Source organism: Rana temporaria, chromosome 9, assembly GCF_905171775.1.
Source record: "Rana temporaria chromosome 9, aRanTem1.1, whole genome shotgun sequence".
Taxonomy (NCBI): domain Eukaryota; kingdom Metazoa; phylum Chordata; class Amphibia; order Anura; family Ranidae; genus Rana; species Rana temporaria.
In genome coordinates, this window is record NC_053497.1 from 16,319,215 (window position 1) to 16,334,632 (window position 15,418).

Sequence of the window (15,418 nt, forward strand, 5' to 3'; positions counted from 1 at the left end):
GCGTATGTGAGATACGCTACGCCGCTGTAACTTACTTTTTGTAGCTTTGAATCCAGAAAGAATTTGCGCCGTAAGTTACGGCGGCGTAGTGTATCTCTCGTGGCGTAACGGCGCGTAATTCAAATCGGCGAGTAGGGGGCGTGTTTCATTTAAATGAAGCGCGTCCCCGCGCCGAACGAACTGCGCATGCTCCGTTCCTAAATTTCCCGCCGTGCATTGCGCTAAATGACGTCGCAAGGACATCATTTTTTTTGACGTGGACGTAAATTACGTCCAGCCCGATTCACGGACGACTTACGCAAACAAAATAATTTTTTTTTAATTATACACGGGAACGACGGCCATACTTAACATTGCGTACGCCACCAAATAGCAGCTTTAACTATACGCCGAAAAAAGCCGACTAGAGACGACGTAAAAAAATGCGACGGCCACTCGTACGTTCGTGGATCGTCGGAAATAGCTAATTTGCATACTCAACGCGGAAAACAAGGGAAACGCCACACAGCGGACCCCGAAGAATTGCATCTAAGATTCGAAGGCGTACGAAGACGTACGCCTGTCGGATCTAATTCAGATGCCGTCGTATCTTGTTTTGAGGATTCAAAACAAAGATACGACGCGGGAAATTTGAAAGTAAGGCAGCGTAGCACTAGATACGCCGGCGTACTCTCTTTGTGGATCTGCCCCAATATCTATATAGTTTCCTTCAGTTTTTATATGTAGATGGTTTACTTGGGAAGGACAAGTAGTGAAGATCTAGCTGTGGAGTTGGCTCTTGTATACGAGTCCAGTTACTAATCATTTTTTTCTGTCCCAGGATGTAAAGGCTCAGAGGAGTATCCCTTTAATCGGCTTTGAGGTCACCCCAACAGAACAGTGTGAACGGTCCGATCGCAAACACGTCTTCAAGATCAGTCAAAGCCAGCTCAGCTTCTACTTCAGCCCCGAAACTGAAGAATTTCAACGCCGTTGGGTAAAAGCACTTTCCCGAGCTGGACGAGGGGAGGATTACAACACCAAACACTTACTCCTGGAGACTGAGGAAGAAACTGAAGGTACTGGAGAGACTCTAGGGGACACTTGAGGATCAATCCACTACACCTCCCTTTTGGAGACGCCGAAGAAGGACATTTAGACAAATCCATTCATCTTCAATAGGGGACTATTGCAATGTGAGGCTAAACTTACCTATAGTAGCTTCACACGGGGAGGGCTGGACTCACCCATAGTACTTCCATGTTCAACAAAAGACCTGAAAGAAAAAAGAACGGACATGCTAACTCAGAGGACTTCTGATGAACTAAACTAAGCATTCTCCTCTGTGACAGCTCAATGGGATGGGGCTGGACTGACCCATCATCGCTTACATAGGGAGGAGTTGGATGGCTGGCTTGACCCATTACCACCTCCTTCCTTGGTCAACTGATGCTTCCACACTCCTGAACTCATTCTTTACACAAACCCATCACTGGCACTTTCTCTTTTTTTTTTTTTTTTTTTTTATATGTTATGTATTATAATTATTTTAATAATATTTAGCAACACTTTTTTAAGTTGTAATTTTTGCTCGTTTTGGAACCATGGGTTCCATTTAAATTTTTTTATACCATCATTCCAAACTCCATGCTTAAGTATCTCAAAGTAGCCTGGTAGCATGCGAGGTCCTGCCTTAAGAGAGTGACAGAAATGTGGACAGGGTGCCAAAAATCGATTGATTTCCAGCTTTTTGGGAATCGATCTAAAGTGCCATAATACATGTTATACGCTTAATACCACTGAGGTGTAATGTGCCACCTGTGTTCTTCCAAATCTGCTTTCCGTTTTTGTGTACAAGTATCCTGACAACTACGCCAAAAATAAAAAGTCAAATGCATTATAAAGTAGAACCGGTAGGCAGATTGGATGGATGTGTTCCCAACTCAATATTCCACAACGATATAGTAAGTGGCCATATTCATCTGTTATAAAAGTGTAATACAGGGCTACTGTAGCAATGACAAATCAGTCCTTTATGACATTCATGAATGCATAGGTTGCATTCCCTGGTGATCAGAAGGTATAGCATTTCATACACACAAGAACCTAAGTGCATTAAAGTGTATCTATAGCCAAAACTTTTTTAAAGTAGGGATCATCCGTCAACTTTTTATTGTTGTCTGTTTCCCTTTTAACAGATTTTCCTTTACTTCCTTTCTAGTAAAACGGTGACCCCAAAACAGGAAGTGAAGGCAAATCTCTCTAATGGAGCACAGGAAAGCAGTAAAACCTGACAGGTTCTAACTCTTCCTCACTCTATCCCAAAAAATAAAATAATTACCTTTTGGGTATAAATACACTTTATTAGAAATCTAAAGTGTTCTATGACCAAGTATATCATTATAAAAAGAAATACAGGTAAAGTATAATGGAAGCATACTATACAGTTGGGTATTGACTATCTCTTCAGATTAGTTTCTATTTAGCTAATGAATACATTGCTGGAAATAATGTTATATGTACAGAGAAAGCTGCAAAGTTGATATATAGGAAAGCCATATTTTAGTGAAGAAGATTGTGGAAGGAAAAGCCACCCATGTGTCATCACTGACCTGAATAACTGCTGGACCACTCAGGGTAGAATTATGGGAGCTGCCAATGTTGACTTGTTTTTAAAGCCTAACTGTACGTTTTGGCTCCGTTCACACCTAATGCCGATGTAGCTTCCAGCAGGGGTCCAGTGCGTCCTGGTTCACCGTTTCAGATCCGATTTCAGCCTGAATTTTTGGCTGAATTCAGACCTAAAACGGACCAAAAGACGCACTGGGCCCCTGTGCAAATTTGCACCAGAGCCGCATCGGAGATATGTGAACCGGCTCCATAGAGAGCCATTCACATTCTCCTGCTATTGCGTATTGGATGCAGGGATTCCAATTCGCAATAGTGTGAACCCGGCCTCAATACTCCTTTAAATAATTTGTGTGGGCCAAGCTGACCCAAACAAACTTTTATTGTACATACAGGTGCACTTGCTGGGCACACTATTATCTGTGTGAAGGTCGGCTACATACAGTGTACAGCATTGTGTTCCAGGAGTGGGAAGGAGTGTTCCCGTCCCACTTCCGGAACAAAATGGAGCTGCCCAGCCATTAATGGGAAGCTTTGTATTCTATGAATGAATACAAAGTTTCCTCTGATTGGCTGAGTCAGAGATCCGCCTCAGCCAATCAGGAAGGAAGCAGTTTCTTCTATACAGACAAGCGTAGGAATTGGGGATTAGATTTTTTTTCTTACTCCTTAGGCTTCATTTCCATGGATGTTTTTACAGCCACTTTTTTTTAGCCTTTTTTACAGCTTAAAAACGCCTGTCCATGTTTTTTTTTTGAGCTGGAGCTCAAAAACGCAGCGGTAGAGTTTTTTTGCGTTTTTGCACGTTTTTAAAGCGTTTTTTAACGTCTGGCATTTTTACAGCTCTAATGCCGCGTACAGACGGTCGTTTTTTGTGATGAAAAAAAAACGACGTTTTAAATCATGAAATAAAACGACGTTTTTGAAACATCATTTTCAAAAACAACGTTGCCTACACACCATCGTTTTTTCACAATGCTCTAGCAAAGCGAGGTTACGTTTCACCACTTTTTTCCATTGAAACTAGCTTCTGGGCATGCGCGGGTTTAAAAACGTCGTTTTAAACGTCGTTTTTTGGTACACACGGTCAATTTCTGTGAAACAAAAAAACGACGTTTTGAAAAACGACACCAAAAATTCGAGCATGTTCGAATTTTTTTTTGTCGTTTTTCATAAGACATAAAACGACGTTTTCTCCCACACACGATCATTTTAAATGACGTTTTCAAAAACGTCGTTTTTTTTCATCACAAAAAACGACCGTCTGTACGCGGCATAAGGCTGGAGCTTCAGAAAGCACTGGTCCTGTTTTTTTTTTTGCAGCTTAAAAACGGCTCAGCCATCTACAGCTCAAAAACGTCATGGTGGGCATGAGGCCATAGACTAACATGGAGAGCCGTTTTTAAGCTGCAAAAAAAGCTCAGAAAAGTGGCTGTAAAAACATCCAAAAACGTCCATGGAAATGAAGCCTAAGAATCCCACAGCTGTCTGCCTTGTCCTTCATTGCCTAGTAAAGTTGTTCATACATGGTTCAGTTTTTTTGTTCAGCCAGCTGGCTGAACTAAAAAGAAAATGAAGCCGATTCCCCCATTTATACATTTGAATTTTCCCCGCTGTGTCATTGTATTCTGACAGCAGAATTCCCCTGCTGTTAGAATACATTGATCGATTGGCTGCATGCGCTAATTGAAGAAAAATTTTCCAACGAGCTGGTCCATTAGAAGTTGATCAATAGAGAGGGTGGATTTTCCTAATGGGGACACAGACTGCAATAAAAATCTGACAGGTGTTCTACTTAGGGGTGACCACGTGTCCCAGATTTCCCGGGACAGTCCCGCATTTTGCAGGTCTGTCCCGGGCACATTCATTCTAGGACAATACAGTGTCCCGGAATGAAGCTGACACAGCCACCCCCCCTGGGCCAAACTGATGAACCCAAAAAAGGCCGCCACATCACCGCTTTACTCACAGACAGTACTTGTCCTGGCCGGGATTGCCCGGAGGAGCAAAATCCCACCACCTGCTTGTGATTGGAGAAATCTTAAATCCATAGGCCAATCACTGTGCTATGATTCGTTACAGAACAAGCTGATTTTTGAGATGGGTGTCCCTAAATGGTAGTTTGGAAATGTGGTCACTCTGGGCCATATTCTCAAAGAATTTACGCCGGCGTATCAGCAGATACGCCGACGTAAGTCCGATTCTAAGGCCGTCCTATGTTTAAGTGTATTCTCAAACTGAGATACACTTAAACATGCCTAAGATACGATGGCCTGCGCCGTTGTATCGTAGGCTGCAATATCTACGCTGACCGCTAGGTGGCGTTTCCTTTGCGGTCAGCGTAGAATATGCAAATGACTAGTCACGCCGATTCTCTAACGTACGCTTGCCCGTCGTAGTGATTTTACGTCGTTTCCGTAAGCGATACGCGGCGTAAAGATAAACATGCCCCCTAGGTGGCGTACTCAATGTTAAGTATGGGCGTCGTTCCCGCGTCGAAATTTGAAAATTTAACGTCGTTTGCTTAAGTCGTCCGTGAATGGCGATGGACGCCATTTACGTTACCGTCAAAACAAATGACGTCCGCGAGACGTCATTTAGCGCAATGCACGTCGGGTAATTTACCCGACGGAGCATGCACATTACGATCGGCGCGGGAGCGCGCCTAATTTAAATGATCCACGCCCCCTACCAGGATCATTTGAATTAGGAGTGCTTGCGCGGGTGGACTTTACGCTACGCCGCCGCAAGTTTACAGGTAAGTGGTTTGGGAATCAGGCACTTGCCAGTTAAACTTGCGGCGGAGTAACGTAAAGGACATACGTTACGCCGCCGGAGATCTCTAAGAATATGGCCCTCTAGTTCTACTACGCCCATCTCTACTCCAAGTAGTCCAAACTAAGAAAAAAGTTTTGCCTTTAAGTTATACTTTTAGGTAACTCTTGCACTAACTGACATTCAGTAGCTAAAGTAGTGATTTGCCAACCTGCTCTTTCATAATGTCCTTTATGCTCTTTTATAATGCTCTTTCATAATGCCCTTTTGTAGGATTAAAGCTGAAGGTTGAACTCAAGGCAGATATAAAAAATAAATAAATAAAAAAGAGAGAGAGAAAACTCCAGCTAACGCAGGTATTTCTTTTTTGATGTAGCTAGTATAAGTACATGATTCTGTTTTCTTATCAGCCGTGTGTAATCACCTGTACAGTAGTCAGAGCCTGCTGCAGACGGTATTGCAAGACTGACTGAACAGCATTACAAATCATTTGATAATTAAAAACAAGTTCCAATGTATGTAGGTAGCTCAGCTGTGTCTGTCTGGAGTTCAGTTATAAAGAGAAAACTACACTTTTCCTACAGCATAAGTAAATCTCCAACATATAGGGGGTTATTTACACTTTACACTACAAGTGCACTTGGAAGTGCAGTTGCTGTAGATCGGAGGGGAAGATCTGAAATGAGGGGAAGCTCTGCTGATTTTATCATCCAATCATGGCAAAGACATTTGGGGCCTCCCACTCAGCACTTTGTTTAAGGAAGCTACTGCAATGGGCCGTACCAGTATCTATAGCGCACAAGCAAGTAAGAATCAGCCGTGAAGGTTGTCAAATACATTGTGATCTTATGCAAAAATACGTTATTTAATCCATATAGGACTATAGAGACACCTTGAATTAAAACTTACCATATCTCACATACACATATTTATCAAAACTCATACATCATAATGTATTTTATTATCATACACATAAAACTGCTCCATAATAATAACACACACTGTGATATATTAACAGCTTTAATAAAGGGTATTGTGATATATGGTGATTCAAGGTGTCCCTACAGTTCTATTTGGATGAGTCAATTTAAAGATGAACTCCAGGATCAGCAAATATATAAATCCATTTGTCATGTATGCAAGATTAACACCCCCGGCTTGGGGGGGGGGGGGTAAGGGGTGCTGACGGTGTGTCGTTATTCTTCCCTAAGGCTGCGCAGGTGACTGCAACAGGATCATAGGGTGGACTCCTCCTCCGCCTCCCCAGCTGTCCTTGTGCCTCCCTCCTCCGCCTCCCCAGCTGTCCTCGTGCCTCCCTCCTCCGCCTCCCCAGCTGTCCTCGTGCCCTCCTCCTTCGCCTCCCCAGCTGTCCTCGTGCCTCCCTCCTCCGCCTCCCCAGCTATCCTCATGCCTCCCTCCTCCACCTCCCCAGCTGTCCTCGTGCGCTCCTCCTCTGCCTCCCCAGCTGTCCTCGTGCCCTCCTCCCCTGCCTCCCCAGCTGTCCTCGTGCCCCCCTCCTCCTCCCCAGCTGTCCTCGTGCGCTCCTCCCCTGCCTCCCCAGCTGTCCTTGTGCCCTCCTCCTCCCTAGCTGTCCTCGTGCCCCCCTCCTGGGCCCCCCCAGCTGTCCTCGTGCCCTCCTCCTGCGCCTCCTCAGCTGTCCTCGTGCCCCCTCCTGCGACTCCCCAGCTGTCCTCGTGCCCTCCTCCTGCACCTCCCCAGCTGTTCTCATGCCCCCCACCTCCGCCTCCCTAGCTGTCCTCGTGCCCTCCATCCTCTGCCTCCCCAGGTGCCCTCCTCCTCCCCAGCTGTCCTTGTGCCCTCCTCAGCTGTCCTTGTGCCCTCCTCCTCCGTTGATCTCGGTTCCACCACCCCAGCTGTCCTTGTGTCCTCCTCCTCTGCCTCCCCAGCTGTCCTCGTGCCCGCCTCCTCCGCTGACCTTGTGCCCACCTCATCCACCTTCCCAGCTGTCGCTCTAACAGGCTGAGCTGCTGCTGACCCCTTCCGCAACAGCCGTAATGGATGTCTTCCAAGGCTGCTGCTTTCTCTACAGAGTCAGTCAGCGCCTCAGCCTTGTCTAGGGCCCCTCGTGTTTCCCAGCCAGGCTAATGGGGGAAGTCAGCGGCCGTGGCTGCACCCCGTAGGCAGCAGTACACCCTAGGGAAGCGCCGGCCCTTTGTGAGACCTTTCCTTCCTGTAATAAAGACCGCTCACTGCTGCTCGCTCTCACTGGTCTTGTCTCCGCCCCTTCCTGTAGTTTAATGTAGTGGGTGGAGCCTCCTAGTTCCCTCCCACAGCTCTGCTCTCTGCACAGGCTAGGTACAGCACAGTGGTGATGTCACTGCTATGTTTATAAGATAATATGTGGGTTGACAAAGACATTTGGGGCACACAGGTTTATTTATATCCTTTGGGGTTTTTGAGGAATGTGTTTAATTGAAAGATTGTGTGCCTGGAGTTCAGCTTTAAATATGCATTTTATCTATAGGGTGACACCTTTACTGGTGGAAATAGATTATGATCCACTACTTATAATATCCCAAATTTCATTCATTCATCATTGTGATCTGTATAGTATTGGTTTGGCGATCATTTTTATTTCTTTTTTAAACAAAAGTGGAATTTCATTATTTAAATACCTGAAGGTGTTACAGGGTGCTTGGCTATTGTTTGTACAACCAGCAAACACTAGATCATTACATTGATCAATCCTGGCTTGGACCTTTTTAAAACCAGAATACACGTGTGCTTACATGTATAGGAGGAGTGGGGGATTATGTGTATCGAGTGGCAGAGTGAACTGTGGCATTTCATAATATGTTTTTTCTAAAAGCTTGTGCCAAATTATCCAGATTTTATAAGAATAAGTTGTATCAACTACAACAGTCTTTCTCAACCAGGGTTCCTCTTGAGGTTGGTAAGGGTTTCTCTAAACTGTGGCAAATGGATCTCCCACCTACATTGACCATTGCAAAGTGGCAATTTTCCACTGACCACCACATTTACATGCACCATTAGTGTTAGTGGATCCTAGTAATGAGCTTGGCTTTGGTCCGAACCCATTCGTATTAATGGATACCACTTGGGCTTGGTCTTATCCTGTTAGTGTTAGTGGACACTAATGATTGTTTTGGGTTTGTCCCAAATCCATTAGTGTTAATGGACACCAATGGTGGGCTTGGATTCAGTCTGAGCCCATTAGTGTTATTGGACACTAGTGATGAGCTTGGGTTCGGTCCAAACACATCAGTTTCAGTAGACACTGGTGCTGAGCTTGGGCTAGGTCCGAACCAATTAGAGTTAATGGACACTAGTGACGAGCTTGGGTTCGGTCCAAACCCATTAGAGTTTGTTGACACTAATGATGGGCTTGGATTCACCCCAAACCTATTAGTGTTAGCGGACACTGGTAATGGGTTTGGGTTCAGCCCGAACCCATCAATGTTTGTGGACACTAGTGATGGACCTAGGTTCAGCCCGAACCCATCAATATTAGTGGACACTAGTGATGGCCTTGGGTTCAGCCCCGAACCCATCAATGTTTTGTGAACACTAGTGATGGACTTGGGTTCAGCCTGAACCTATTAGTGTTAGCGGACACTAGTGATGGGTTTGGGTTCAGCCCGAACCCATCAATGTTTGTGGACACTAGTGATGGACCTGGGTTCAGCCGGAACCCATCAATATTAGTGGACACTAGTAATGGCCTTGGGTTCAGCCCGAACCCATCAATGTTTTGTGAACACTAGTGATGGACTTGGGTTCAGCCCGAACCTATTATTGTTAGCGGACACTAGTGATGGGCTTGGGTTCAGCCCGAACCCATCAATGTTTGTAGACACTAGTGATGGACTTGGGTTCAGCCCGAACCTATTAGTGTTAGCGGATACTAGTGATGAGCTTGCAATCATTTCGAACCTATTTGTTTTAGTGGACACTAGTGATGGGCTTAGGTTCAGCCCGAACCCATTAATGTTTTGTGAACACTAGTAATGGACTTGGGTTCAGCCCAAACCTATTAGGCCTCGTACACACGATAGGATAGCCAGAGGACAACGGTCTGAAGGACCGTTGTGTTAGGTTAACCTATGAGGCTGACTGATGGTCCGTCGTGCGTACACACCATCAGTTAAAAAAACGATCGTGTCAGAACACGGTGATGTAAAACACAATGACGTGCTGAAAAAAAAATAGGTTTAATGCTTCCAAGCATGCGTCGACTTGATTTTGAGCATGCACAGCTTTTTAACCAATGCTTTTGCATACTAACGATCGGTTTTGACCTATCGGTTACCAGTCCATCAGTTAAATTTTAAAGCAAGTTCTCATTTTTTTGACCGAAGGTTAAATAACCTATGGGGCCTACACACGATCGGTTTGGACTGATTCTCCTCTGGCAATCCTATCGTGTGTACAAGGCCTTAGTGTTAGCGGACACTAGTGATGAGCTTGCAATCATTCCGAACTATTTGTTTTAGTGGACACTAGTGATGGGCTTGGGTTCAGCCCGAACCCATCAAACCCCATCAATGTTTGTGGACACTAGTGATGGGCATGGGTTCAGCCCGAACTCATCAATGTTTTGTGAACACAAGTAATGGGCTTGGGTTCAGCCTGAACCCATCAATGTTTGTGGACACTAGTGATGGACTTGGGTTCAGCCCAAACCTATTAGTGTTAGCGGACACTAGTGATGAGCTTGGATTCGGTCTGTACCCAAGGTCGTCTGAACCTGGAAGATAGCTGCTCTCTGGGCCAGTTCCCAGATTCTCTGCCCTCTTACTGACATACAGATGCTCTGCCCTCTTACTGTTCTCTGGGCCAATTCCCAAATTCCTTACAGCTGACATACATAAGGGGTTTGGTTGCTTGTGACATCATTTAACTAAATTGGTCACATGGCCAGATTAGGTCAATGATGTCACAAGCATTCCTCCTCTTTTGTATAAGTGCAGCTGTGGGCTGGGAAATCTCCCACCTACAGCCTAATAACCCAGCTAGGACAGCTAACATTCGGGATCGGACTGAACCAAGGCTAATCCCTGGTGGACACCACCCACTAGTGTTAGAAAACACCACTACTAGTGTTGGGGACACAACAATCTTCACTATTTTAATTTATTTTCTGTTATTCATTACTGAAAAAAATATTGTCATACGCAGTGGGTGGAAGTTAAAAAAAAAAAAACTGTCCTGGGTGTCAAATGCTCAAGGTTGTCCACAAATCCTTTTTATAAACTTTCTAATCATGCCAATGTACCCTGTAAGTATCTTCATTTTTAGCTCTGGGGTTCCCCAGCACCTGAAAATTATTTCAAGGGTTTCTTCGGGGTAAAAAAAGTTGAGAAAGGCTGAACTAGAAGCTGCAAACATCGCTAAAAGCCTCATGCAGTCACTGTGTAGCGCTTGGCAAGGATAATGATGGCAGTATGTTTTCTATGGGACCACTCTCTAAGCATGTTTTATATCCTGTCTTGCTGCCCTGTCAATTTCCCCTTGTACTGTATCTTTGGCACAGGGTTACTTGCCTGTATCACATCTCTCTGCTTCCAGTTTCTGTCAGTTATTTGGGTGGAGGCATGGCGTTGGTGGCAGGCCACTGGAAATTGTTTGTATTCAGTGCCTCCCCCCTCCCACCCCTGTGCTGTGTGCTGGAGGTATGTTCTGTCTGTTCAATACAGTCCGTTTACTGCAAGCGGTCTACCTGTGTGTTTCTTACGCGTCATGTCACATGGTCACTCATATTGCTTACTTAGGCTGCATTCACACCTGAGCGTTTTGTCGCCTGAAGCGCGGCGCTCAAAAACGCTACATTATTCCCTATGGAGATGGTTCACATCTCCACTCCAAAACGCCGAACGCCTGAAGCTCAAACAAGTTCCGGACCCTTTTTTGTCGCGAATCGGGCGGTTTGGGCGTTTTTGAGCGTTTCTATTTCCCATAGAAAATAATGGAAATGCTCGATTCAAGCGACTAGTGCGACAACAAGCGTTTGCTACGGGCGTTTTGTCGCTTTGATTAATAGAACATTTCACCCAGGCAGAAGATAAAAAAAAATCTACCAACATAGCAACAAGTGATGAAAAGATGATCATTTTTCCTATTGGCTAAAATAAAAAACGTCCAAGTACAAAAACGTCGGACGACGCTGTATGCAAACGCGCGAATAAGCATGAATACGCGCGACTTTTCCAAGGCACTGTAGGGTTTATTTACTAAAGAATTGTATCTGTGCATACAGGATAAAACAGCCTTTTTACACAATGCAGAGGGTTAACCCCTTAAGTTCCACAGTGAGTATAACAAGCATGATATTCTGCATATACAGGCAGATTTTACTGTTGTGGGTTTAATAACATTTTAAAGTGAGAACTGATAAACAGGTCACGATCCTAAAAATTCCTCCAAAAAATAAAAAGATTTGAAGACTATGGGCTAGATTCACAGAGAGATACGACGGTGTATCTCTCTGACTTAGGCCGGTCGTATCTATGCGCCTGATTCATAGAATCAGTTACGCATAGATATGCCTAAGATCCGACAGGTGTAACTGTGTTACACCGTCGGATCTTACCTGCAATTTAAAAATGGCGCGGGGGGCGTTCTCGTTGATTTACGCTGAGAAATATGTAAATCAGCGAGATACGCCAATTCACAAACGTACGCAGACCCGACACAGTGTTGTTACGACGTTTCCGTAGCGGTTTTCCCGGCGTATACTTACCCCTGCTTCTATGAGGCGCAGCCAATGTTAAGTATAGCCGTCGTTCCCACGTCGATTTTTGTTTTTTTTTACGTCGTTTGCGTACGCCGATTCAGAAACCCGCACGCCGCAAGTTACGCTCACGCCGAAACCACTGACGTCCTAGCGACGTCAGTGGGAGCAATGCACGCCGGGAAATTTTGCGGACGGCGCATGCTCATTTATATCGGCGCGGGAATGCGCCTGATTTAAATAGTGCAAGTTTGGAGGTAAGTGGTTTGTGAATTACCCACTTGCCTCTCAAACTTGCGGCAGCTGATCTTAAATCACATAGATCACGCGGATCTAAAGATCCGCTGATCTATGTGAATCTAGCCCTCTGTATATAAATTCAACTAATAGAATATTAATTCAGCTCCTCTCAAAATTAAAGTCCAACTCCGGGCTTTTTTTTATATATATATATATATAAGGAGCCCCAGCCAGGGTTGAAAATAAGAGCGGCCCTCACTGCAGTAATCACCTCTTCAGCGATGTACCTCTTTTCTACCACAAGATGTCCTCAGTCTTCTGTCCTGAATCACACCATTAGTATTCCATCTGGAAGACTGAGGACATATTGTGAGCCGAGGGCAAAACGTACCTGGCCCCTAAGGCTGGGCATACTGTAAATTATACAATTTTCTTGTGCAACTTTCCTTTAGATTTACCAAAACCATATAATATGAAGTCAAACCTAAACACTTTAAATTTGTATGCAGTCAAGCAGGCCCTTCTACTACATAGTTGAAGGTAAATCTAAAGAAAGGGTAATAAGAAAATTGTATGGTGTATGGCCAGCTTAAAGCGGGAGTTCACCCGAAAAAAAAAATTTAACATTAGATTGATGCTCATTTTGTCAAGGGGAATCGGGTAGCTTTTTTAAAATCGAAGCCGTACTTACCGTTTTAGAGAGCGATCTTCTCCGCCGCTTCCGGGTATGGTCTTCGGGACTGGGCATTCCTATTTGATTGACAGGCTTCCGATGGTCGCATACATCGCGTCACGCGTAGCCGAAAGAAGCCGAACGTCGGTGCGGCTCTATACGGCGCCTGCGCACCGACGTTCGGCTACTTTCGGAAAATCGTGACGCGATGTATGCGACCGTCCGAAGCCTGACGGAATCCTGTCAATCAAATAGGAATGCCCAGTCCCGCAGCCCATACCCGGAAGCGGCGGAGCAGATCGCTCTCTAAAACGGTAAGTACTGCTTCGATTTTAAAAAAACTACCCGATTCCCCTTGACAAAATGAGCCTCAATCTAATGTTAAAAATTTATTTTTTGGGTAAAACTCCACTTTAAGGGGGCATCACTACAGTGCCCTGCACTCGCAGTGTAATGATGCAGAGAACGACGCTGACCCCCAAAACATCAACAGCTCCTATCTGCACCATGGACAGTCCACAACTGGAGATTGGAAGAGCACCCTGCATGTCACATGAACCACCTGAAGACCTCAGAAAAAGGGATATATATATATATATATATATATATATATATATAAAAAAAGGAGCCCCAACCAGGGTTGAAAATAAGAACGGCCTCCTGACTGCAGTAATCACCTCTTCAGCGCTGTACCTCTTTTCTACCACAAGATGTCCTCAGTCTTTTATCCTGAATGACACCATTAGTATTTAACCTGAAAGACTGAGGACATATTGTGAGCTGACGGTATAATGTACCTGGCCCCTAAGGGGGGCATCACTATATCGCCCTGCACTCGCAGTGTAATGATGCAGAGAACGACGCTGACCCCAAAACATCAACAACTCCTATCTGCACCATGGACAGTCCACAACTGGAGATTGGAAGAGGACCCTGCATGTCACATGAGCGACCTGAAGACCTCAGAAAAAAAGGATGTATATATAAAACAAAAAAAAGATAAAGCATTAAATACTGCCAGGGACCTCCAAGGGGGGCAATTGGGAATAGACACCTGGAGCTGAGCTTTAAATGTTTCAATGCATTAAGAAAATCTCTTAGTTACTGTACAGTAATAGAATAAATTGTGCTTCTCCATCTAAATATACTTCCAGTGTTCAATGTTTCTTGATAGCTGCTACAGGATATAAAAAGATATAAAAAAGAAAAATGGTTATCAGGCACCAATCCTTTAAATCCTGACCTGCTTACGTGAGATCTCAGTTATCAGTGAATTATGTGTTGCTGTGCTTTAATATCATTAACCACTTCCTTACTGGGCACTTAAACCCCCTTCTTGCCCAGACCAATTTTTAGCTTTCAGCGCTGACGCACTTTGAATGACAATTGTGCGTTCATACAACACTTTACCCAAATGATATTTTTATCATTTTATTTCCCACAAATAGAGCTTTCTTTTGGTGATATTTGATCACCTCTGCGGTTTTAATTTTTTGCGCTATAAACAACAAAAGACAGAACATTTTGAACAAAAAAAAACACATTATTTTTTTACTTTTTGCTATAATAATATCCCAATATTTTTTTTTAAACAACAATTTTTTTTCTCTGTTTAGGCGATACGTATTCTACATATTTTTGGTAAAAAAAAACATTGCGAAAAGCGTATATATATATTGGTTTGCACAAAAGTTATAGCGCCTACAAAATAGGGGATAGATTTATGACATTTTTATTATTTTATTTTAGTAATGGTGGCGATCTGCGTTTTTTGTCAGGCCTGCGATATTGCTGCGGACATATCGGACACAATTTTGGGACCATTTACATTTATACAGCGAACAGTGCTATAAATATGCACCGATTACTGTATAAATGTGACTGTCAGGGAAGGGGTTAACACTAGGGGGCGATCAAGGGGTTAAATGTATTCCCTGGGAGTGATTCTTACTGTGGGGGAGGGGGACTGACTGCAGGAGGTGAGCGATCTGTGTCCCTATGTACAAGGGACACAGCATCGGTCTCCTCTCTCCCTGACAGGACGTGGAGCTCTGTGTTTACACACAGAGCTCCACGTCCTTGCTCTGTAACTGCTGATCGCGAGTACCTGGCGGACATCGCAGCCGCCAGGCACACGCAACGGCACCACGTGACACGGTAGGCACAGCTTTTCCCTGCCTCGCGCCCTCGGCGGCGTGCGGGGGGGGGGGGGGGGGGGAATGTAAACAGCAAGACGTCCAGGGATGTCCACCCGGCAGTTGAGAGCCGCGCTGTGGACGTCTTTCGTCTATAGCGTGGCTCTCAAATGGTTAAAGCAGAACACCAAGCAAATATTTATTAAAATATACTGTAAAAAAATAAATCCCCTTTGGTGTATGCCACTTCCAGGATTGCTGCAGCTTCTATATGTA

The 15,418-nt window shown here is 44.6% G+C and overlaps 1 protein-coding gene across 3 annotated transcripts in view; it reads left to right on the top strand.

Annotated features, from left to right (window-relative positions):
* The window catches only part of FGD1 (FYVE, RhoGEF and PH domain containing 1), a 267,137-nt gene extending 264,592 nt beyond the window's left edge, over positions 1 to 2,545 (top strand). For all 3 annotated transcript variants that reach the window (XM_040322864.1, XM_040322866.1, XM_040322865.1), the window contains exon 18: positions 821 to 2,545. In XM_040322864.1, the coding sequence (XP_040178798.1) occupies positions 821 to 1,087 (267 nt within the window). In that variant the 3' untranslated portion in view covers positions 1,088 to 2,545. The remainder of the gene's footprint in view (positions 1 to 820) is intronic.
* Positions 2,546 to 15,418: the final 12,873 nt, after the last annotated feature.